Below are 24,595 nucleotides of genomic sequence, written 5' to 3' on the forward strand. Positions count from 1 at the left end.
GCTCCCTTTAGTTGATGTCATAAACGTGCACGCCCAGTTCAGTTTACCCTTCCCATTAGTACCTAATGGGGAGTTAGGGTGCTGATGCCAGAGTTTGCGAGTAAATCTAACTCACTAGTTAGTCCCAATTAAATTAAGTGTTATAAACGTAACCAAAGAGCACAGCTCCTGTATATGTGTCGTCCTCGGCGGCAATGTAAGCTTTACTTGTTCTGTTGACAGTGATCCTAGTAACTGTCACCTGAAGCGTATACATAAATAATTGAGAGTGCTCTAACTGGAGCGACTGTAGATGAATAATGCTTAATAGCTGTCTCGGTGAAAAAGATGTAATAGGTAGTGCAGGATTAGTGCATATGGAAGAAAATGAAATTTGGTATATATTGCCGATATATATATTCAGTCCGAAAGCTAAAGATGGCTTGCACCAACGTCACTGAAAGCGCCATGTTGGAGCACCAGCATGGGGGGTACCACGTCTCCGATGCCACATTATCAACACATCACATGCAGATCTCTTCATTATTCACTCACACAGACGTTCCTGTTTTCACATAAAAGAAACTTGTTTGTCATCGAAGCATTGATTGATATGTGGGGTTTAACGTCCCAAAACCACTATATGATTATGAGAGACGCCGTAGTGGAGGGCTCCGCAAATTTAGACCACCTGGGGTTCCTTAACGTGCACCCAAATCTGAGCACACGGGCCTACAACATTTCCGCCTCCATCGGAAATGTTGTCATCGAAGCAGCCATTGTGGAGCACCAATTCCTTCCAGGAACTGCGTCCGTGACGCCATGAGCAGGCCATCTATTCGCTATTCGCGACAGCAGCACGCTCCAACAGCGTAACACCGCCACCATCGCAGCCAAGTCGAGTCAAGATCCTTGACGGTGGGGCGCGTACCCACGCTGGGGGATTGGCCAAGAACTGGATAGTATTCATGAATTTCGTCTTTAATAACAGATTAAAATTAACCTATTTACGAGAAATAAAAGAAATGTGCAACAAGACGAATTTGATGGTTGAATTGTAAATAATCTGTAGTGTAATGCAATAAAGCGTCGTATTTGATTTAATATGAATTTGAAAATTTCAAAATCTACCGAACAATGATTTCAACACTTTAACCTCTTTGAACTTTTGACAAAATCCTGCAATGCGTCAACCATCTTCCCGTGACTGTGGCCTAGACACAAAGCCCCGAAAAAAAGCACATTTTGAGCATTCAAATCTATTCCGAGAAGGTGGCAAACGGCACCTAAAGTGTTTTTACGTAAGGCAGAGATTCTATTACAATAAATGAGATAATGTTCAGTTGACTCAGCCGTTATTTTCGCCGTCGTCGATGTCGTTTGGTCGTTGTTGTCATTGCTGCTGTCGTTTTCGCCCTCGTTGTCATTGTTGTAGTTGTCGTCGTCGTCTCAGCAGCTGTACCTTCACACCTAAATAAAAACAAATCACCACCACATCCACAAAGTGAATAATGTCAGAGGAGCTTGCTCGGAGGTGCGCGGGGCATTTCTGGGCGCGACCATCTCTGTTTAGGAAGGCTTGTTAACGAGTCGACGCATGATGTGTACTTCGAAGGCAGTGTTGTCAGGCACATTCGGCAGCCGGTACTGCACAGTGTTGGCCACGTCAATGGGCACGTTAACCGCCTTCCCCTTTTATACCATACTGGCCGCTGCCTTGAAAATGTCTGTCGCTCACAAATGGCAGACGTGGGGCTATCAGGCGCTTTTCAACGGGGTTAAGAGCAGGCAGGTGAGGAGGCTTGGGAGGATGTCGGTACCCTTGCGAAACACTCATCGTAGGAACTTGCCACGTGCTGCAGTGCCTAAGCAGCGACGAGAACGAAGCGGACGTAATCACGCGGAGGCGAGCGCGCAGGCACGGACTTGGATAACTTCTTCAAAATGGCGACACGGTGGCTTTTATCGAGACATGGTATACACTTGTACGCATATTTACTTTCGGTTAAACGCACGTTATGAGCGCATTACGCAGTAAAGGAACTATTAATAGAGATAAAGTTTATTACTTTGTGGACTGCGACAACCTTGCATATATGCAGTTTTTTTTTCGTAACTACAGATTACTGGGGACGAGAGTACTGCCTTCCGCCGCTAAGGAAAATCGCCGAACTCCCTTTGATAAAAGCTTCGTTTAACATTTTTTTACGTAAGAGAGGCCATGTGTCACAGGTCCCGTTAATTCGGGAGGCAATCGGTGGGCTAATTCCAAGGGCCGAGGTATCGGCCCCCCGAACCGCACCACGAAAGCGTGGACAATTTAGAAGTGGTCCTTTTTGGCGCGCCAGCGGACGCCGGCTGTGGCCCAAAGAACAAGTCAGAGCCGAGAGTTGATAAACAAAACAAAATTATATTCTCAATAATGGCAGATAAAAACGATACACAAGTATGCACACTCGACAATTGTTGAATACAATATGTCACCAATCAACAATGTACTACACAGTACAATCAGCCACACCCGAAACAACGGACACAGACAACAATACGCACTACAATGCAGTCGCATGCATCGAACAACCAAGACACTTAAAGACTAAAGAGTTAGGAAACTTATTCAGTCCAAAGTCCTTGGAACAGAAGTCTGAATGATACTCTTCCGAGAATCACTCACTCAAAGTCCAGCGTTGTTGTCGTTCCGCTGCCCCCGAAGTTTCTCTTCAAGGAAACCTCGCGTCTTCACTTGGCCGCACTCCAAGCTTCAAACTTCTTCGCCGGAAACATGTCGGCTTCACACTCGCAGCTGTTGCCACACGTCTTCGCTCGATAGCGGTAGACACACGCTCTTGCCTGTAGCTCGAGTCGTCAGCCCTCAGGTGGAAATCCTCCTCTTCTCCTCCTTTGTCACGGAAGACAAAAGGCTTCGCCCACAAGGCGGAACACCCTACGCACTCTGGCGCATACTTTCTTCTTCTCCTGCTTTGTCACTAAGGACAAAGCCTTCACCGACAGACGCGGCGGGATACCCTACGCACTCTGGCGTTAACTTCCTTCTCGTGATCTCCCATCTCAGCTGCTCGATTAAATACCTTCCACGCGAGATTCCAGAAAGTTCTCATCATTTCGTCGCCGCGATACGCAGCAAAGGCTGGGGAGAGGGCGAGACGGTTCGAAGGCCGTCCGCGACGGATGACGCAACCCGGCATCACCACTCCCCTTTCCATCGAGAATCTTCTAGGGCCTGCTCGGCCGCCGATGTGGGGTGAGGAGGTTCGTCGGCGAACCTATGTATACCCTTCCGAGGGGAGAGGGACGCGTGCCCGGGGAGTCTTTGAATGCTTGTTTTCTTTCTTTTTTTATTGTTGACCTCGCGGCGTCACTCCGGCGTTTCGTCGCGAGAATTTGGTGGCGCGCCCTTTTTTGAGCGCTCGTTTTGTGACACTGCCCCCCACTTTAAGAATATTATCTCATAATATTCAAAACCACACAAACGAACGCGAACAGTCCCCACACTCTCAAAGACTGTAACATAGTCCGTCGCCCATGACACGTCACATTCACAATAGATCACTCAATACAATTCTACATTGTAATTCAATCTCACAACACACGAAATATAACCACAGGTACATGAGTACAACGCTCCATCACATATTCCAAACAATACAAATGTACAAAGTTCTCTCATTACAACAATTGTACAATACTATACATCACATCACTGCAACAAACATTTTGATTCACTCGACATACAGTTGTGACACAGGACAACAACCACATTAACTTAACATATTGCACTCAGCACTGTCAAACACATTTCGAGTCGACCTCAAAACCTATCCCGTGTACTTCGAGCTGCGCTTGCGTCCTTTCTTGCGGTGCTCGCTCGATCTCTTCTTGTTTTTCCTCGTTTTGTTCCGGCGAGCCCTTTCCACCGATGGTATCTGAGGCGGAGTCTCAGCCATCGTTGTCACTTTCGACACCGTTAACGGGTCATAACATTCAACCGATCCTGTCACCCGCTTGTTCATATCACGACTTTGGGCCTGGCTGGCCGACTCCGTCACTTTTACACTGTCGGTCGGTTGAGGTCGAGCTGACGTAAGTGCAGCTGCCCAGCATGTAAACTCATTCAATACGATGATGTTCTCATTCACTGTCTCTTGCGCCCAGGCTTCACCTTGGGCTCGAGTGAAATCCTTCACGCGATTGTTCTCTGCTGTATCTCGTGGTCCCTGTGTCGGCGGGGGCTCCATCTTCAGGTCTTCCCCCAAACATTCTGGATCATTCGGCCCTCGCACCCCGTCGATGTTTCAGATGACGAGGTCGTACAGGGGAGGGGGGTCGTCATGCATAGAGCCGTAACCTTCCCGCTGAAGTACGGGGTTTCAACCTCAATCTCTGCTTCGGGAAGCATCCGAACCGTACTGTCAATTAGGCAAACTGGTTTCGTTTTGCCTATTAACTCACTTTCCCGTACCAAATTTCTTTGCACGATAACAGTGGAGCAGCCGGTATTTGTTAACACCGTAACCTTCTTGTCCGCAACTTTTCCCGGCAGCGTTCCCTTCGTAACACTTCCCTTCGTAACACCGGTCAGCTGTTTTGTCATTACAGCACCCACAATAAGAAGTTTCTCCCCATTTTTCAACTCTACGAATCCGTTGGTGACGGCATCGCCATCGGATTTCGGTGCTGCTAGCACACAGGATACCTGGTGAGTTTGACTCACTCCGTTACGACAAGCGTCTGCTTTGTGCCCAGTCTGACCACACTTGAAACATTTTACGACCGTGCGACTCGTAAAGTTAGTTCGACAGTTGGTAGCGCGATGACCCACTCGGTTACACAGAAAACATCGCGGAACGCTCTCCGGTGCACGCTTCTTTTGTTCTGGTGCCGATTTCTTTGAATCTTCGGGACACTCCTTCTTGACCTTGGCCCAATTAGTGCCACCTTGCGCTTCCAAGAATTGATCAGCCAATTCAAGCATTCCTTCAAGTCACTCAGCCTTCCTCTTTTTCAAGTACAGCGACAGGCTTGGGTGGCAACTAGTAAGAAATTGCTCTCTAATAAGGAGCTCTCTAAGCTCATCGTACTCCTGCGCTGTCCCCGAAAGTTCAATCCATCGGTTGAAATAATGGCTAAGTCGGGCGGCCTACTGCGTAGCCGTCTCACCATCAGCTGGCTTTCCTGTCCGAAATCTGTCCCGCAATCCTTCCACAGTAAATCTAAGTCGCTTCAGCAAAGCAGCTTTCACCTTTGCATAGTTGGCTGCATCGGTCGGCGTCAGCCTACCGTACACACTGAGCGCTTCACCACTCAAGCAAGTACTCAAAGCAGTTGCCCTTTGGTGTTCCGGCCAATTCTGGCTCCTCGCAATCGTCTCAAATCTGTGAAGGTACGCGTCAAGGTCGTCCTTCCTTTCATCAAACGATACGAGCAGCTTGCTTGGGTTCAAGCGGAAGCCGTGGTCCTCCCGTTCGCTGCTTTCAACTCTAGCTTGGACGGGAGTTTCACTTCGCTGTTGCAAACGGAGCCGCTCGAGTTCCATCTCGTGCTGCTGCTGCCGTTCCATTTCAGCCATCTCCGCTTCTCTTTCTTCTTTCAGCTGTCGCTCCTTTGCCTCTCTTTCTTCTTCCAGCTGTCGCTCCTTTGCTTCTCTTTCTTCTCTTGCCCTTTCAGCTGCACTCTTTTCTCTCTCCAGCTCCAACTTCAATTGCTGCTCTCTTTCTTCTTTCGCTCTCTCAGCTGCCAACCTCTCTCGTTCCTACTCAGCTGCCTTTTCTTCCTTGGCCCTTTCAGCTGCCAACCTCTCTCGTTCTAACTCAGCTGCTTTTTCCTCCTTGGCTCTCTCAGCTGCCAACCTCTCTCTCTCCAACTCAGCTTCTTTTTCCGCTTCGGCTCTTTCGACCGCCAACCTTTCTTTTTCCAGCTCAGCTGCCTTTTCTTCTTTGGTCCTCTCTTTTTCTTCTTTCTCCTTCTGGGTGACCCACTTCCTTAGTTCGGCGCCAGAAAGACCCATCTTCTCACCAAGAGCTACTATTTTTTCAAGATCCATTGTGTCTTGCAAATAAAACGTTGCCGCGTGTAAAACGTATCTGCCTAAATCAGTCTATGGGAACACTCCCCTGCACTCGTTAACGATAACACTTAACAACACACAAAATCGTTTCGATAGCAGTATCAACAACTCGAGGCTCTTTCTCACTACTTTGGACACACTGTGCACCAAAAGGTCCTCGTCGCGGACGCCAGATTAATTGTCACAGGTCCCGTTAATTCGGGAAGCAATCGCCGGGCTAATTACAAGGGCCGAAGTATCGGCCCCCCGAACCGCACCACGAAAGCGTGGACAATTTAGAAGTGGTCCTTTTTGGCGCGCCAGCGGACGCCGGCTGTGGCCCAAAGAACAAGTCAGAGCCGAGAGTTGATAAACAAAACAAAATTATATTCTCAATAATGGCAGATAAAAACGATACACAAGTATGCACACTCGACAATTGTTGAATACAATATGTCACCAATCAACAATGTACTACACAGTACAATCAGCCACACCCGAAACAACGGACACAGACAACAATACGCACTACAATGCAGTCGCATGCATCGAACAACCAAGACACTTAAAGACTAAAGAGTTATGAAGCTTATTCAGTCCAAAGTCCTTGGAACAGAAGTCTGAATGATACTCTTTCGAGAATCACTCACTCAAAGTCCAGCGTTGTTGTCGTTCCGCTGCCCCCGAAGTTTCTCTTCAAGGAAACCTCGCGTCTTCACTTGGCCGCACTCCAAGCTTCAAACTTCTTCGCCGGAAACACGTCGGCTTCACACTCGCAGCTGTTGCCACACGTCTTCGCTCGATAGCGGTAGACACACGCTCTTGCCTGTAGCTCGAGTCGTCAGCCCTCAGGTGGAAATCCTCCTCTTCTCCTCCTTTGTCACGGAAGACAAAAGGCTTCGCTTACAAGGCGGAACACCCTACGCACTCTGACGCATACTTTCTTCTTCTCCTGCTTTGTCACTAAGAACAAAGCCTTCACCGACCGACGCGGCGGGATACCCTACGCACTCTGGCGTTAACTTCCTTCTTCTCCTGATCTCCCATCTCGGCTGCTCGATTAAATACCTTCCGCGCGAGAGTCCAGAAAGTTCTCATCATTTCGTCGGCGCGATACGCAGCGAAGGCTGGGGAGAGGGCGAGACGGTTCGAAGGCCGTCCGCGACGGATGACGCAACCGGGCATCACCACGCCCCTTTCCATCGAGAATCTTCCAGGGCCTGCTCGGCCGCCGATGTGGGGTGAGGAGGTTCGTCGGCAAACCTATGTATACGCTTCCGAGGGGAGAAGGACGCGTGCCCGGGGAGTCTTTGGATGCTTGTTTTCTTTCTTTTTTTTATCGTTGACCTCGCGGCGTCACTACGGCGTTTCGTCGCGAGAATTTGGCGGTGCGCCCTTTTTTGAGCGCTCGTTTTGTGACACCGTGCGCACAGACCTATAGTGAACTAGAATACACGGACCACTTCTCCGTTAACGGAGAAGTGGTCCGTGTCTTTACGACAATTGTCGTAAAGACTAGGAAGTTAAAAGGAGTGCGCGGGTGCCCGTGTGACAGGGGTATAACAAACGATGCGTGCAATGACACCATGCACGCACCCAGAACAGTTGTGTTATATGCACGTTTTCTATTGCCACAGCAGCGAGTTTCAATCGAAGGGTGCCATCAAGGCATCGACAGACATGCACACAACCTTGGAACGGGCTCATGGCTTACGAAGAGCGAATCGGTGAAAAAAAATAGTGATATGGTCGCAACAAAAAGTCTGTAATACAGCTGTAACATCGAAATTAACGATCTGGCCCCACACGCTGCATAAATAGACGAAATTAATGCCAAAAAAAGAGGCGAGTGAGACCACGTGCAGAGCGCGTTAGCCTTCGCCATTAATCACACCTGACCGACTATTTTCTCAGAGAACCGTACGACTTCTGTAATGAAAAAGTAGAATTCTCGTCCCATGCGGATTGCTCCGACATTTCCTTTTTCCTCTTCAACTTATATGGAGGAGCAAAGCCAGCTCACAAGCGGGTGGGATCTGCCATCTGAAAATTAGGAATATCGCATCTTCGAGAGGATAATATAATTTCCTGACAATACAATAAGGCGAAATGCACTGGAACGCGCTAACTCTCCTGATCGTCGCACTCGGAAACGGCGGGGTCTTTTGTTGTAAGCCTTTCGAAATCTGTGAGTGTGATGTTTTTCATTACACGCATATATAGACAAAAACAAACTCATTCGTCGCGAATATGGTGGTGGTGGTAATGGTTAGAAGATGAGAAAAGGCACCTAATTTCTGCAACCCGGTCGGGAGCACGGCGCAGTGCCTAGCGCTAATATGGCAGCGATAGTGTGAAAGGTAATCAATTGTCGACTTACATTATCATGCGTAAGTATAGATAACAAAATTTGGGGAGTTCATCCACCCAAAACCGTGATGTGATTTTGCCGTATGGAGTGCTCCGGAAGCGTGAATTACCTGCGCTCTCCAAAAAAAAACTGTAAAAAGGTAGCAACCGCAAGCAAATAGGTAGTAACTGCAGTGGTTACTACCTTTCTTGGACTGTTGCTACCCTTTTGCTACCTGTTTACTACTTACGTTAGTAAACAGATACTAGCTGCAACCGTTACTAACTTTTCGTGACCTGTTTACTACATTCGTTAGTAAACAGTAACTGGATTGAAAGAGGTAGTAACTGTAGCCCTTACTACCTTTCTTGCACTGTTACTACCTTTTTGCTACCAAGAAGCTGACTATCTAATCCAAAATAGTCTGTGATTCCGAATCTGATCATTTATGAGAGGAATCGCCTCGACGTATTATCATTAAACTGAAAAATGACGCAGAAGATATCCATAGATAAAAAAAACTACATTTTGTTTTAAATTGTGCAACCGAGATATGTAAATATCATTTTGATATTGTCGAAACAGAGAACTACAAGTTAGCGAACCATAAGTGCTACACGCGTTAATTTTTGTAGTAGACAATTACAGCCAATTTAGCAAATTACAACAAATTAACAAGACCAGCGAATGAAAATAACCAGACGGTCGCAATTAAGCTCGAGAATGGTCACAATTAATTCACTACGGCGTGTGTCCGAATATTATCATTGTTTTGGCGCGCCATACCCCAAAAACGATTATTACCTTCTAACCGCTAATATATTAGCCGTGTGAAGCATTCAAATGCACTGAGAATCAGTTCGGTACCTTGATTCGGCCACTGTACATATTGCCACGTTCCATTTCCCAAGTTTTTGTTATCATCCCAAAACACCACACCATTCTCAGCGCGAACCGCGCCTGCAGTTTTCGAGAAGGTTCCGGACTGTAGTAGATCATTTCGATAAGATCACGCCCACTGTGCGAACGGTACAGATTGTTCTGGAACCTACGCCGCCGCCAGCGATAACGCTAGAACATTCGACAACAAGAGTATAAATGCCGACGCGCTTCGCCGCTTGATTTGATTTGATTGATATGTGGGGTTTAACGTCCCAAAACCACTATATGATTATGAGAGACGCCGTAGTGGAGGGCTCCGGAAATTTCGACCACCTGGGGTTCTTTAACGTGCACCCAAATCTGAGCACACGGGCCTACAACATTTCCGCCTCCATCGGAAAAACGCGCTTCGCCGCTTGTTAGTAGTTGATCGAAGGCCGACGCTCCGTTCGCCGCTATCAGTCCGAGACTGCTATCTGTGCGAGACTACTGCTGTAATTGGACTTTCCGTTTACCGGGCACAGGTTCGCCCAAATAAACAGCTAAATCCCAACACGAAGTCTCCTGTCTTCGGCCACGTCACGACTCCGTGACATCTGGTGGAGGTGCTGCTTCGTTCATGTACCGGACGCCCCCGTCAAGCCGTGAACCCAGCCCACGTCGCGGAGAAGACACCGACGCCAAACAGGAGCAGCGAACAAGCCGCCGACAGCAAGGGCTACCACCGGAGTACGGGCTTCTAGAAGACAAGGCGCGGAAGACCAAGGCCGTGACCGCGACTGCAGCGACAATGACAACCGCCGCATCCCAGCCCACGATGGTCATGCATCAACCCAGGGAACCACCAATTTTCCATGGGTCATCGTTCGAAGACCCGGAGTCCTGGCTAGAAACATACGACCGTGTGGCCGCCCTCAACCACTGGGACAACGAAGAAAAGCTCTGTCGTGTGTACTTCTACCTGGAAGACACCGCAAGGACCTGGCTAGAGAATCGTGAGTCCACGCTCCGAACGTGGGATGTCTTCTGCGGCGCATTTCTGCAAACGTTCGCGAGCGTCGCTCGCAAAGAAAGGGCCGCTGCTCAACTAGAGACCCGGGTTCAGCTACCAAATGAGAAGGTTGGAATTTTCACAGAGGAGATGACCCGCCTATTTCGTCACGCTGACCCAGACATGCCTGAGGAGAAGAAAGTTCGTTTCCTCATGCGAGGGGTCAAACAGGAGCTCTTCGCCGGACTAATGAGGAATCCACCGAACACCGTTCCAAGAATTTGTATCCGAGGCGACCACCATTGAAAAAACCCTTGACATGCGCACCAGACAGTATAATCGTCGCCTGACTCCAGAATGCGCTGCTGCTCAAACCAGTGACTCCGACAACCTGCGTGAAACGATCCGAGCGATCGTGCGGGAAGAGCTGCGCAAACTGTTGCCTTCGGCGCACCCTCAAGTGGATTTGATCGCCGACATTGTGCGAGAAGAAGTTCGGCAATCACTTCGAATTCCCCAAACACCGCTGCCCGAGCCAGAAACTATGAGCTACGCCGCTGCAGTGCGCCATAACGCTCCTCCCCGTCCACGCCAAAACGCCGCCCCGTCGCACTTCCGTCGCCGGACACCACCGCCGCCACCACCCCCACCGACGACCTACCGTTCACCAGCGGGCCAGCGCAGTGCGCCGAGGAAAACCGACGTTTGGCGCACCCCTGACCACCGCCCACTGTGCTACCACTGCGGCGAGGCCGGGCACACTTACCGCCGTTGCCAGTACCGACAGATGGGACTGCGTGACTTCGCCGTCGATGCACCACGTCCGCAGCCAGGGGAACGGCCACGTGACATCGCCGACTACCTGACAGGAACTCAATGGACACCTCGAAGTCCTTCCCGTTCGCCGTCGCCCAGCCGCCGCATGTCACCGCACCCCCGGCAGTACTCCGGCCCAACGCGGGGCCGGTCTCCTAGCCCGTATCCGGGAAACTAAGGGCAGCAACCGGTGGAGGTGCGGTTGCTGTGCGACGAACTACCGAAGATCCTCCGATGACGACGACGCCGCGACGGAGCTTTCCGGACACAATGCCAACCAGGCAAAGCCCGACGGCGAAAGCTCACTTACCGGAAGTGGCCTGACGACGCAACATGGAAGCAGCGGATCAAGCCGACGCAGCCGTGACCCGACGCCACGCCCTAACTGTAATGCGAGACGGCGAACTAGCGACATCGACGTTCTTATTGACGGCCACAGTGTGACCGCTCTCGTCGATACTGGAGCCGACTATTCTGTCATCAGTGGGTCGTTCGCCGCGAAGTTAAAGAAAGTTAGGACAGCTTGGAAAGGCCCTGAAATCCGCACAGCCGGAGGTCATCTTGTAACGCTTGCAGGAATCTGCACAGCGAGAGTCACCATTAACGGCCGTATTTATCCTACAGACTTCGTAGTTCTACAGCGTTGCTCGAGAGATGTCATCCTTGGCATGGACTTCTTATGCCTCCATGGTGCTGTCATCAACCTAAAAACAAAGTCGATAACGTTATTCACAGAAGAAGCACTACCACCGCGCACGCCGTCAGGACACCATGCCTTAAATGTGCTGGAAGAACAAGTCACCATTCCGCCTCGCTCAAGCGTCATTATTTCCGTCGGTGCTCCTAAATCACCTGACTTAGAAGGCGTCGTTGAAGGCAGTCAGCATCTGTTGGTCACCCGAAATATTTGCGTCGCAAGAGGAATTGCAAAGCTGCGGGGAGGCAAAGCAACGGTTGTGCTCACGAATTTCAGCAATGAGTACAGACATGTGAACAAAGGAACAACGGTCGCATACATCGAAGAAATTGTCGAAGCCACCAGTGCTTTCGCCCTCGCCGATTCTGTGGAACCTGCTCAGAGGAACCAAGCCCCTCCCATAGCTTTCGACGTCAATCCCAGACTACCGAACGATAAGCAAGAACAACTCAAGGCCCTGCTTCTGCAATACGAAGATTGCTTTTCGTCGTCATCGAAAATTCGGCAGACCCCAATCACGAAACATAGCATCATAACCGAAGAAAATGCCAGACCACTCCGTCAGAGTCCGTACAGGGTTTCGAAGCGAGAACGTGAGGCCATGAAGAGACAAGTTGATGAAATGCTGCGGGATGACATTGTCCAGCCGTCCAAGAGTCCTTGGGCATCCCCCGTGGTGTTTGTGAAGAAAAAGGATGGGACCCTACGTTTCTGCGTCGATTATCGCCGCCTGAACAAAATCACAAGAAAGGACGTGTATCCTCTCCCACGAATAGACGACGCACTTGATCGGCTCCATAACGCCAAGTACTTTTCGTCAATGGACCTCAAGACTGGCTATTGGCTAATCGAAGTCGACGAAAGAGACCGAGAGAAGACGGCGTTTATAACACCGGACGGCCTCTTCGAGTTTAATGTGATGCCCTTCGGCCTTTGCTCAGCGCCTGCAACTTTTCAACGCGTTATGGATACAGTACTGGCAGGATTGAAATGGCAAACATGCCTTGTGTACTTGGACGACGTCGTCGTGTTTTCTTCGAGTTTCGACGAGCATCTTCGGCGCCTTGAAGCTGTACTTAAAGCCATCAAGACGTCCGGACTCACACTGAAGTCAGAAAAGTGCAGATTTGCGTATGAGGAGCTCTTGTTTCTGGGACACGTTATCAGCAAGTCTGGAGTTCGTCCCGATCCACGGAAAACAGCCGCCATCGCCGACTTCCCGCCGCCCACTGACAAGAAGGCCATGCGCCGATTTCTGGGCCTGTGCGCCTATCATAGGCGGTTCGTGAAAAACTTCGCCCGCATCGCCGATCCTCTCACTAACCTTACCAAGGCCGACGTGGAGTTCAAGTGGGAAACGCCACAGGAACACGCTTTCCAGGAGCTTAAACGTCGCCTCCAGACGCCTCCGTTACTTGCCCATTTCGACGAATTCGCCGAGACAGAAATACATACTGACGCAAGCAGCGTAGGTCTTGGCGCCGTTCTTGTGCAGAGGGCTGACGGACTTGAAAGGGTTATTAGCTACGCCAGCCGATCGCTATCCAAAGCAGAAGCAAATTATTCCACAACAGAAAAGGAGTGCCTCGCCATCATCTGGGCTACGTCGAAATTTCGCCCCTACCTCTACGGCAGGCCCTTCAAAGTTGTGAGCGACCACCACGCCTTGTGTTGGCTAGCCACCCTGAAGGACCCTTCAGGTCGCCTCGCACGATGGAGCCTGAGACTTCAAGAGCATGACATTACTGTCATTTACAAGTCCGGCAAAAAACACTCTGACGCCGACTGTCTCTCTCGTGCGCCTGTCGACCAACCGCTACCCGACGACCCGGATGACGAGTACTTCTTGGGAACGATAACTACCGACGACTTCGCTGAACGACAGCGGGCCGACCCGGAACTTAAGGCCCTAATAGAATACCTCGAAGGCAGGACCACCGAAGTCCCGAAGGTATTCAAGCGCGCACTTGCGTCGTTCTTTCTACGAAACGGTCTTCTACAAAAGAAAAACTTTTCACCGCTTCGAGCTAAGTACCTCCTTGTGGTGCCTTCAGCTCTGCGACCAGAACTCCTGCAGGCCCTGCACGACGATCCGACGGCAGGGCACCTCGGTGTTTCTCGCACGCTCGCGAGGATACAAGAAAGGTACTACTGGCCACGTCTTACCACCGACGTCACTCGTTATGTGAGGACATGCCGGGACTGTCAGCGACGCAAGACACCGCCGACAAGGCCAGCGGGACTTCTGCAGCCAATTTATCCACCTTGCCGACCTTTCCAGCAGAATGGTGTGGACCTACTGGGGCCGTTCCCGACGTCGGCTTTCGGAAACAAGTGGATCGTGGTAGCTACCGACTACCTCACCCGCTACGCCGAGACAAAAGCCCTGCCAAAAGGCAGTGCATCCGAGGTAGCTAAGTTCTTCGTCGAAAATATCGTCCTACGTCACGGCGCCCCGGAGGTCCTTATCACCGACAGAGGAACGGCATTCACTGCCGACTTAACTCAAGCGATCTTGGCATACAGCCAAACAAACCACCGCCGGACGACAGCGTACCACCCACAGACCAACGGCCTCACCGAGCGGCTTAACAAGACGATCGCCGACATGCTGTCAATGTACGTCGATGTCGAACACAAGACGTGGGACGCCATTCTTCCGTATGTGACCTTCGCATACAACACGGCGGTGCAGGAGACGACGCAGATATCTCCATACAAATTGGTCTACGGAAGGAGCCCGGCAACGACGCTCGATGCCATGTTACCCAACGTCACCGACGAAGAAAACCTCGATGTGAGCGAGTACCTTCAACGCGCCGAAGAAGCCCGACAACTTGCGCGTCTCCGTATCAAGAATCAACAGACGACCGACAGCCACCGTTACAACCATCGACGACGCTTCGTGGAATACCAGCCCGGTGAACGTGTTTGGGTGTGGACGCCGATACGCCAACGTGGACTAAGTGAAAAGCTTCTGCGACGGTACTTCGGACCGTACATGGTGGTTCGACGTCTCGGCCCACTTGATTACGAGGTTGTCCCCGACGGCATCACGAACTCTCAACGACGCCGATCGCGACCTGAAGTCGTACATGTCGCGCGCCTCAAGCCGTTTCATGCGCGTTAACAAACTGAAACAGTGTTTTTTTGTATTATAGTTGTATCGTAATTTATTCATTGTACTTTCTAGCATTATTATTGTACCTTCATCTTTAGTTAAAGCATCGGGACGATGCCTTTTTTTAAGATGGGGGCTATGCCACGTTCCGTTTCCCAAGTTTTTGTTATCGTCCCAAAACACCACACCATTCTCAGCGCGAACCGCGCCTGCAGTTTTCGAGAAGGTTCCAGACTGTAGTAGATCATTTCGATAAGATCACGCCCACTGTGCGAACGGTACAGATTGTTCTGGAACCTACGCCACCGCCAGCGATAACGCTAGAACATTCGATGGCAAGAGTATAAATGCCGACGCGCTTCGCCGCTTGTTAGTAGTTGATCGGTGTGGTGTTCTGGGACGATAACAAAAACTTGGGAAATAGAACGTGGCAATATAGTGCCTTTTTGTGGCCCTTTTATAACGAATACATGTAATTTTTTTATAAATAAGGTTCATTAAACATTCTGTGCTACGTCCCCAAGCACACGTAACTAAGTAGTATAATAAAGTGCTATAAGTTCACATTTGTTATAATTCATCCTGAAACATAAGTGCTCCCTTGTGCCAGACATGCGTCTATGTATTTTTCGCATTCATAGCACACCACGCTAGCTTACCCGGAGTTGTGTAGTGAGACAAAGATTGACCAGCATTAGTAACGGAGAAATAATAATAACTAAAATGTATGAAGAGTGTATTATCAGTTACTACTTTTTTAAGCCTTTAAAGTTACTATTCATGGGTGGTAACGGCTAGGGTAGTTAGTAACAGTTACTAAATGCTTGTAGTAATAGCAAAGGTAGTAACTGTTAACACCCTCGCCGTTACTAACTGCGCTTACCACCAGAGTTGTAGCATATGTGACAAACCATTACTACCCCAAAATTAACAAGTACTACTACCTTTTTTCTAAGAGTGTGGGGTTCTTTAGCGTGTACCTTAAGCCTCGAACACAGACCACCAGTAATTTCGCCTCCATCGAAATGTAGCCGCCGACGACGAGATTACACCACGCTTCCATTGGGTTATGAGTGAAGCGCCATGACATCAAATCACTGCGGTGGTTGCCACGTGCACATATCAGACACTATGTACATGGTATAGCGTGTTAACACTTATTAGTGGACGCAGAGCCCCATCCGGGTAAGGTTTAGCTCTCGTGTCATGAAACCTGATCGGAGAAAATCTCGATATTTCAAATTTTGGATGCTTAATTTTTCTCGAAGATTAACGCTACTTCACTGGTGCTTCATCTTGCACAATTATTAAAGACGACAGTCTTTCTTGGGGACCTTAGACGCAATAATTTTCGTCTGTCTGTCTGTACATTTGTCTATTTGTCCACCCTTAATGGCACCCTAAATGGCACCAAAGTGACCAAACGACACTCCTAACGGCCGACACCATCCGCAGCGCCCACCAATATTGCTCAAGGTTCAGCGTTCATACTTGTGCGATTGTCAATTAAAAAGCAATTATTGCGCATATATGAGGCATCATTACAACACGTCAATATTATGAATGTGTATGTTGCCCCGCCGCGGTGGTCTAGTGGCTAAGGTACTCGGCTGCTGACCCGCAGGTCGCGGGTTCGATTCCCGGCTGCGGCGGCTGCATTTCCGATGGAGGCGGAAATGTTGTAGGCCCGTGTACTCAGATTTGGGTACACGTTAAAGAACCCCAGGTGGTCAAAATTTCCGGAGCCCTCCACTACGGCGTCTCTCATAATCAAATGGTGGTTTTGGGACGTTAAACCCCACAAATCAATGAATGTGTATGTTTTACTAGAAAAGGCACATAAGTAATTCTAAGGACCATAGCGTTTATTACGTTGCGCTGACCATGCAACACTTGCACGAAAAGGCAAGCGTTTCCAACGCTTTAGTAAGACGACACAGTGGTGGCACCTACCCTTCGCCTTGCGTTCTACACCTTATCACCTCCGAGACTGGCGTGCAAGGCGCACGCGCTTCGTTTTCCAAGATAACTGCCAGATAGCGCTCATGTCTCACGTGTGACGTGACTTGGTGCACTCGTTCGCCTCCACTGTATGCTCGAGGCACTCTAACGCAGCCCCTCCAGTATACCATTCACCGATTTTCTTGCGCAGAACATCAAATAAACGTTTTGTTCACTCTCTCCAGACGCAAGACTATCGTCTTTCGACGACATTTGTGGTGTAACATGCAGATACGTGGCCATTTTTTTTTCTTATGGTTTTTAATGCGAGTACTGCTTTAGCTTCTTTAGCGTACGACACGGTTCATCTCCTAGCAAACCGCGCAGCAGACGGGACATAAAGAAGAAACGAAATGAGACAGACGAGCGCAGACTCACAACTGATTTCTTGTAAGCGTAATCGAAGCTACATAGTGTCCAGGAAAAGGCAAACTGCTACAGTCTAGCGTTCTCAGCATACCGCAAAACGCACAAAGATATTCATTCATACAGGGTCACATGTAAAACGACATATAGTGAACAGTGACATGTGAAACTCAGATATGCGTGTTCCTTATCTAACAGACTTATAGAAGATTCACTGACGCACCCATCTCTCTCTCTTCTAATGTGGAAAGCGTATTTTATTATCCGGCTCACATAACTGCTATTCCTAAGATGATGTTTGCATTTTGAAACACAGGCGCGCAACAGCGAGCCTGTTTGTTTGTTTGTTTGTTTGTTTGTTTGCTTGTTTGTTTGTTTGTTTGTTTGTTTGTTTGTTTGTTTGTTTGTTTGTTTGTTTGTTGTGCGCTTTCCGGTAAACTGATAACCTTTGACTGTGACACGTTGCCCATATTTGTGCATTTAAACGTGGGAGCGTAAGTCAGGGTCACCTGTCGTCATAACGGCGCGCGTGTGGAACACTTTTTTTTGCCCATTTGAGGTCACATAGCACGTGATCTCATTAGGTGCTGGCAGCTAACCAACAATCCCTCGCATACTACCCGAAGGCATCAAGTCTGCCAGGACGAGACCCTAGATATGAATGAATAAATGAAGTGTAAATTAAAGGGCTAGTTTGCTGTGCTACACAGCCTTACTGGCCTTAACCGTCACAGAATGAAATGACTCATTTTTTTATGTGAATGGCTTTTTTTCTGCAGCGCAAGGAAAGAGGCTTCTGGATCTAAAAGCGAATTTAGGCAGAGTACTCAGTCAATGCAAGAACGAGGTTCACAACATCCTAGGGCTCCTTCAGAGAGGTGACCTGAAATATGTACGATATTTCTCTCTCTTTCATTTCCGTGACTCTTTTTCTTCTCTTCATTGCGTCCTCGAAACACTTGTAAAACAAATTTCGTTTTTTTATCGCAGCACTGCTTTAAGCGAGGAACTTAAGTCACCTTTGCGGTGTTTTGCGGTATTCAAGTGGCTAGGACATTGCCTTAATACTGCTGAGGTCGTAGGTTTGATTTAAGCCATGGAGGCGAAATCTTAATGGGGATGAAATTTGGAAAGCCTAGTGTGCCTAAATATAGATACAGAAGTTTACAGAAGTGTACAGAAAAGTGTGTACAAGATTGGTAATACAAAAGAAGCACCAGAGTCTCTAAATTATCAGGAGGGCTACCATACAAGATGTGAACGGGAAAGAATATATGCATGGTTCAGTGATTACAGTATCTTCGGTGAGAAAGAAAAGTAACAGTGCGAAAATGAACACAAAATCAAAGATACGTATATGTTTAACAGACAAAAAGGAAAAGGTAACATTTAAAAAAAAAACCGGAAATTACAATAAATAGCAAAAACAATGTAACATGAACCAAATAAAAATAAGTATAGGATGAAGACTGTTGCAAGAAGCATTTCTTTACTTTATTGCATGATCAGTTGTTGTCGATTTAATTATGTGAGAAAGGGAATGCCACAGCTTGTTTTCCCATAAACACGATGGTAAACTTGCCGTAGTTCGTGCGAATCTTTCGCAAAAGATGATTACTCGGCTTAGAAAACCTGGTATCGTTGTCATTCATAAGGTTATCCTCGATAATGCCATCAATATATACGATACCACGAAAAAGCCTATGCACCACAGTGGATAATTTCAGTTGAAATAGTTGGTGAAGAGGATGGATGTATTTAAATTTTCATAAAGTGGCACTGCGTCGATTAAGAAGTGGCTGAATGTCATGAGACGAAGTTGCAAACTCAAAGAGCATTAGAACTTTTACATTATTGGGGGCTATACAACTTGCCTCACAATGAGACATGCGAAACTCTGAAACTTGGTTTCATTTCTCGTTAACTTTTTCGTGTGATTGTTTACTCGTACTGATTGCTACATAACTTTTTTTCTCCCTTAATCACTACCCCACGTACAGTCAGCATCAAAAGTTTAGGAACCGCTAGACGCAAAAAAAAAAATGCTGAAGATTCCCTCTGCTTCTGTAGGAAGACTTGTAATCCGATTTCCGGCCTGTTATAAAATGCACTGACAACGTATAGTGAGCAGTTCAACCAAATACAGCCACAAATTGCCGCAAAAGTAAAAAAAAAAAACTAGTGGTCTTACAACTTTTGATGCCGATTGTACATGTTTTGACCCCTGAAGATAACTCCATCGCTTGCTCTTTAAGGGAATGGAGGCATTCTGCAAGGTACACAGCTCGTGCATGGATTCACTGGTGGATGGCGACACAGCGAAAGAGGTAACGATTGGTCCTGTATGACGAAGCTTGCCGCACTGCATGAGGGATAAACAAGTGAGCAGCCACGTTTAAACTGTGGGTGTGCTGACACCCCCTGTAATGTTGTTTGTGCCGCGTAGCACTTGTGTCTCGCACAGGAGCCGTAATTTGGGGATCACAACTGTTCAGCGGTAGGTGGCGTTGTGCTCGCGGGCGTTGATCACCACTATCATCATCATGGTTAGACCGGTATGAGCACCAGTGGTGACCCCTGGCGGCAAGGCTCAGTGGCGGCACGAAACTAGTCGCTTTTTTCTGATGGCATTTGCACGAACGGTTGTCTCTCGCGGTGTGTCCCCGGTGCACGGCACCGCGGGCCGTCTGCCGGGGACCACTGTGGTAAGTCAGGCATTGGTGACGCCACCTTGCGTTTGTTATGTTGAGTGTTGTGTAATTATGTGTAAGGTTGTTTAGCGTGTGGATGACAGTTGATGTTATAATAATTCGGCTGACAATATCGTCGATTCCAAAGTAGTTAAATAAATATGTTTTACTTGGTTTGTTCCAACCGTGGCTGCTGTGTCCGTTCACTCCAAGAGCGTGGTGGCGCTCACCACCTTCAGACGCCACAAGAGAAAGACGCGTACGTAGAAAACTTATCTATGTTTATGAAGATGTTTGCAGGACGAGAAAAATTCATTTTGTTCTGATGATCGGACGCAAGACCAATGACGTTCAGGAGTAGTCGTTATACAATAATAGGTAACCAGAATGCTCGTAGAGCAGGGGGAGAGCGCGTGCATGCGTGCTTGTATACGCTTTTGTTGTTGTTGTTGTTGTTGTTGTTGTTGTTGTTGTTGTCGTTGTTGTTGTTGTTGTCACGGTTCCACTACGTTTAAAGAGCACGTATCGCAGGAATTGCGGTGTCGGCGCCATTGGTTGAGAGCGAAAAGTCATCATCTTGTCCATGACCGAAAAAACAAGATTGATTGATTGATATATGGGGTTTAACGTCCCAAAATCACCATACGATTATGAGAGACGCCGTAGTGGAGGGCTCTGGAAATTTTGACCACGTGGGGTTTTTTAACGTGCACCAAATCTGAGCACACGGGCCTACAACATTTCCGCCTCCATCGGAAATGCAGCCGCTGCAGCCGGGAATCGAACCCGCGACCTGCGGGTCAGCAGCCGAGTACCTTAGCCACTAGACCACCGCGGCGGTGCCGAAAAACCGAGAAAGAAGCAAATAAAATAAACAATAAAAAACCTTTATGTGTAGTAAGAATCCAACCAAGGCCATTTGTGCAGCAAGTATGTGTTCTGCCACAGGGTGACAATATATTTTTTTTTCAAAACAGCTTCCAAAAATAACAAAAAAACACAACACAAATGTCATGTAGTGAAAGGATTCTCCTTAACGCGTGTAATATCGCGTGCCAGAAGCGTATAAAATCGCGCCAGGCGTCTGAACATGTGAATTTTGCAACAATTGGGTGTTTCGAAAACCCACCCATTACAAACCACTCTGACACATTTGATCATCATGACCTGCAAAGGCATCAACAAAGTAAGCAGCTGCTCAGTTTCACATGCTGCTTTACGCACGCGTAGTGATCCCATCTCTGATTCGCAAAAGGAAGAATTATGGCTTAGCGGGCGGTTAACAGCTGTGCTTGCAGTAGGCAATCTAGAATAGTTTAAAACGGTCTACCTTACACGCACAGTCGATCGTTTCCTTACCGAAAACCGAACATGACGGTAGATGTAGCACGAGAACAGAACGACGACAAAGGTACCAAGAAGGAGACGAGCGCTCGTCCCCTTCTTGTCCCTTTGTCGTCGTTCTGTTCTCGCACTATATCTACCGTCATGTCATACCAACTAGCCCAAACCACCACACTTCTGAGAACCGAAGCTATAGGTTAGCAAATGAGAAGGAGATGCTCCGCACGAGACCCTACATTACACTATTAATGGCCTATAGTTTCGGTCCTCGGCGCACGCCTCAACGGTGCCCTAAGGAAACAATCAACTACTGAAGACGAAGATCAAGTGCCCCCTAATTTTTTATCTGTTTGTGTTTTGTTTCCTCAACTCTAGTTTATTCATCAAACTGATAACGATCTCAAATATCGCAGACATTATCACATCAGTTTCATGGCTCTAATATTCCTCTCTTATCTATTTGTTTTCAGGTCCTCGAGTGTTGGGGTGTGGCTCTCGAAAATAAGGTAAACAGGCAGCCGAGAATACTGGCGCTATATATGTAACGCTAAGTTCGTTAGACAGCATAAAGCAGAAATGATATGTGCTTGCATCGATATACAGTATAAAAGCGGCTGAAGAGCCACCACAGAAAAACAGTTTTCAGATTTATTTCTCCGATTTTTTCTGCAGTATGTTTCACGAGATTACGTACATGGGCACATATAAAATTGCTGTATTCAAGACGACGATTTCGAGCGTCTATTAAAAAGTTCTGTGACGCACATATTAGAAGATATGTTGCAAGTCCGTAGTTTAAGTGACACCAAAGTCAAATGACCATTTACGTCAGAGTGAAAGCTCAATGTATGAACAGTATCCTCACGCACACACACACACACGCACACACCCATGCATCAAACACACAGCGCGCTGTGTGTTTGATGCATGGGTGTGTGCGTGTGTGAGTGATTGTGTCAAGTTTTCGCGCTCGAATTAACTTTTCGGAATGCTCTACCAACTAGCCCAACAACAAGTTCTCTTAGAATATTTGAAGTGCGTTTACCCTATTCGGAGCACTGAAACGTGATTTTATTTCAAAATAGGCCCTTCTTTGGCACAAAAATAACACTACGAGGTTTCTGGATCGCCATTTTAATAATAAAGTTCAACTTAATAGTTGATTTTAGTGTCCCTTTAAGGCCTTAAGTAAACGCTGTCATATCTGCTTGGCGGAAATATTAAAACTAACACCACTTTCGATCTCAATGAGCCTTCAATATTTGATGTAATGTACATTGCCTTTCCAGTTCATATCGACTCTCTAAAGGAAAGAAGGGTGCTTTTGCGGACATTAACTTGGCATTTTCACAAGTTTCATCACCCGTTTGAACTGTTTGTCTAATTTTGCAAAATTAAAAACGCTCAAATTCAGAGTTGCGTCATATGGATTTTGCCATCTTAACGCATTACATGCATTGAAGTAATTATTTAACGCAATTTAATAAGTGCGTTCAACTAACATGTGAAGACATTCAGTCTGTCACAATTGTATGCAGACAACAAACCACCGTTGTCGTAGTCCTTAATTTTTCTTTTCTTTTTTTACTTTTCCCTGCAGACGTACATGCTGTACTCGCCTAAGGACTTCACTCCCGTTCAATTCCAAGGCGTCAAAAAAATTCTCGTAAAACAACATTTCATAATATCCTTTTGTGCCTTATTTCGCTTTCTTTAAATGGAGGTTTACGTATCTCCTAGAGGGAAAGCATTGTGTACTAGCTACGCAACCATACCAATATGGAAAGTCATAAATTATTTTTGGTAGCACATGTTACAGAAGAAATTTGCAAGATGGCGAACCAATTAAAAATCTGTCATACCAATTATATCAATCCTCAGAGTCGTCCGTCCTAACACATACAAGCGTAGACACACCTAGGCGAGAAACTCTAACTAAACACTTTTATTATTAGTAGTAGTAGGAGGAGGAGGAGTAGCAGTAATACTACATTTAAGGCCACCAGTGGTTTGCCTACCTAAATGGTCCGTTCTCGACGTAGCCTATTACAACTACTTATACGATATATTGCTTGCCTATGACAAACAGATTTGACTCTTCCGTTCTTGTTACAGGACTGTTTTCTTAATACCGAAGTGATCGATATGCCCCCGCACGTGTTGGATGACCTCGCTGCACTTGGGAACCGGTACATCAAGTCGACGGGCCGGTGAAATATGCGGAAGCAGCAATGAAGCGCGAGGCACAGGAAGCGCGCCGACCATAGCCAGAACTTTTCGGTTGAACTTTTTCTTAATATCTCGGATGATAATAGTTCATTATTGTTTTGGCTTTAATGAGTTGGGACATGCAGTTCTGAATAGACAATCATCGGAAATCAACTATTTTTTTCACATATAGGAGAATGAAAGGCACGACCGAACGAGTAACAATAAAGGAAACAAGGTTAGCTCACGCTATAAGTACTGCGAACAAGGAAGCTCGCATCAAATTTTAATGAGCACATGGAACACTCGTATCATTCACCACAGTTCTAAAATGTGCGCTACGAGCCACCTTCTTCCGTTCTTTATAAAGCTTCTCCATTCATAAATAGCCCAGTTAAGTGGAACAATTGCATACCGTGTGTTTAGGAGTGCGTACATCGTAATGCTAAACCATCACAGCAAAGTGATTTAAACATATGTATCAGCTGTTATGTGGCTATATGGAACTTTATAACTGGCACTGTACTGCAAACGCAATATAAATGAATAAAGCTAGCATTTGTTCTGTCTACGAATACAGCCGATGAGCGTAGCTCCTTAAATATATATAATAAATAAATAAATAAATAAATAAAAATATATATATATATATATATATATATATATATATATATATATATATATATATATATATATATATATATATATCGGTGTCAGTAACGCGCCTTATATCCAGATGGTCCGGGACATCCATCGCACGACCCGTTCTCGACGGGGGAGACTGAGAGAGAAGGCGGGCGCGCGAGAGAGAGGGGTGCGCGCGAAGCTGCAGCGAGCGAGGAGAGCGGAGGAGCGACACCGATATCAGCGTCACGTCCGTGGCTTATTCGGTAGAGCGTCGCGCTGCGGCCCGCCAAGTCCTCTTTCTTTTAAAGATAGAGAGAAGACTGCGGACGCCGCCGACGGCGGTGGATGGTTTGGGGTCGCTTATAAAGTGTATTAACACTTAAAATAGTATACAAACGACTAATCTCGCTGCTGGCTTCCATGAAGGCGCGCTATAGGGTGGGGAGAGCGTCTGCTGAG

At 47.4% G+C, this 24,595-nt stretch overlaps 1 protein-coding gene across 2 annotated transcripts; it reads left to right on the plus strand.

Annotated features, from left to right (window-relative positions):
- Positions 1–8,056: 8,056 nt before the first annotated feature.
- Positions 8,057–24,084, plus strand: LOC119173462 (uncharacterized). 2 transcript variants are annotated; one of them, XM_075894308.1, is made up of 6 exons: positions 8,057–8,231; positions 18,047–18,159; positions 19,523–19,594; positions 21,772–21,807; positions 22,902–22,967; positions 23,417–24,084. In XM_075894308.1, the coding sequence occupies exons 1-6, from the start codon at positions 8,153–8,155 to the stop codon at positions 23,513–23,515; spliced, it is 465 nt and encodes a 154-aa protein (XP_075750423.1). In that variant the 5' UTR covers positions 8,057–8,152; the 3' UTR covers positions 23,516–24,084. The 2 variants fall into 2 exon arrangements, with proteins under 2 accessions (XP_075750423.1, XP_075750424.1); XM_075894309.1 differs by lacking the exon at positions 21,772–21,807.
- Positions 24,085–24,595: the final 511 nt, after the last annotated feature.

Source organism: Rhipicephalus microplus, chromosome 5 (assembly GCF_043290135.1).
Source record: "Rhipicephalus microplus isolate Deutch F79 chromosome 5, USDA_Rmic, whole genome shotgun sequence".
Lineage (NCBI taxonomy): Eukaryota > Metazoa > Arthropoda > Arachnida > Ixodida > Ixodidae > Rhipicephalus > Rhipicephalus microplus.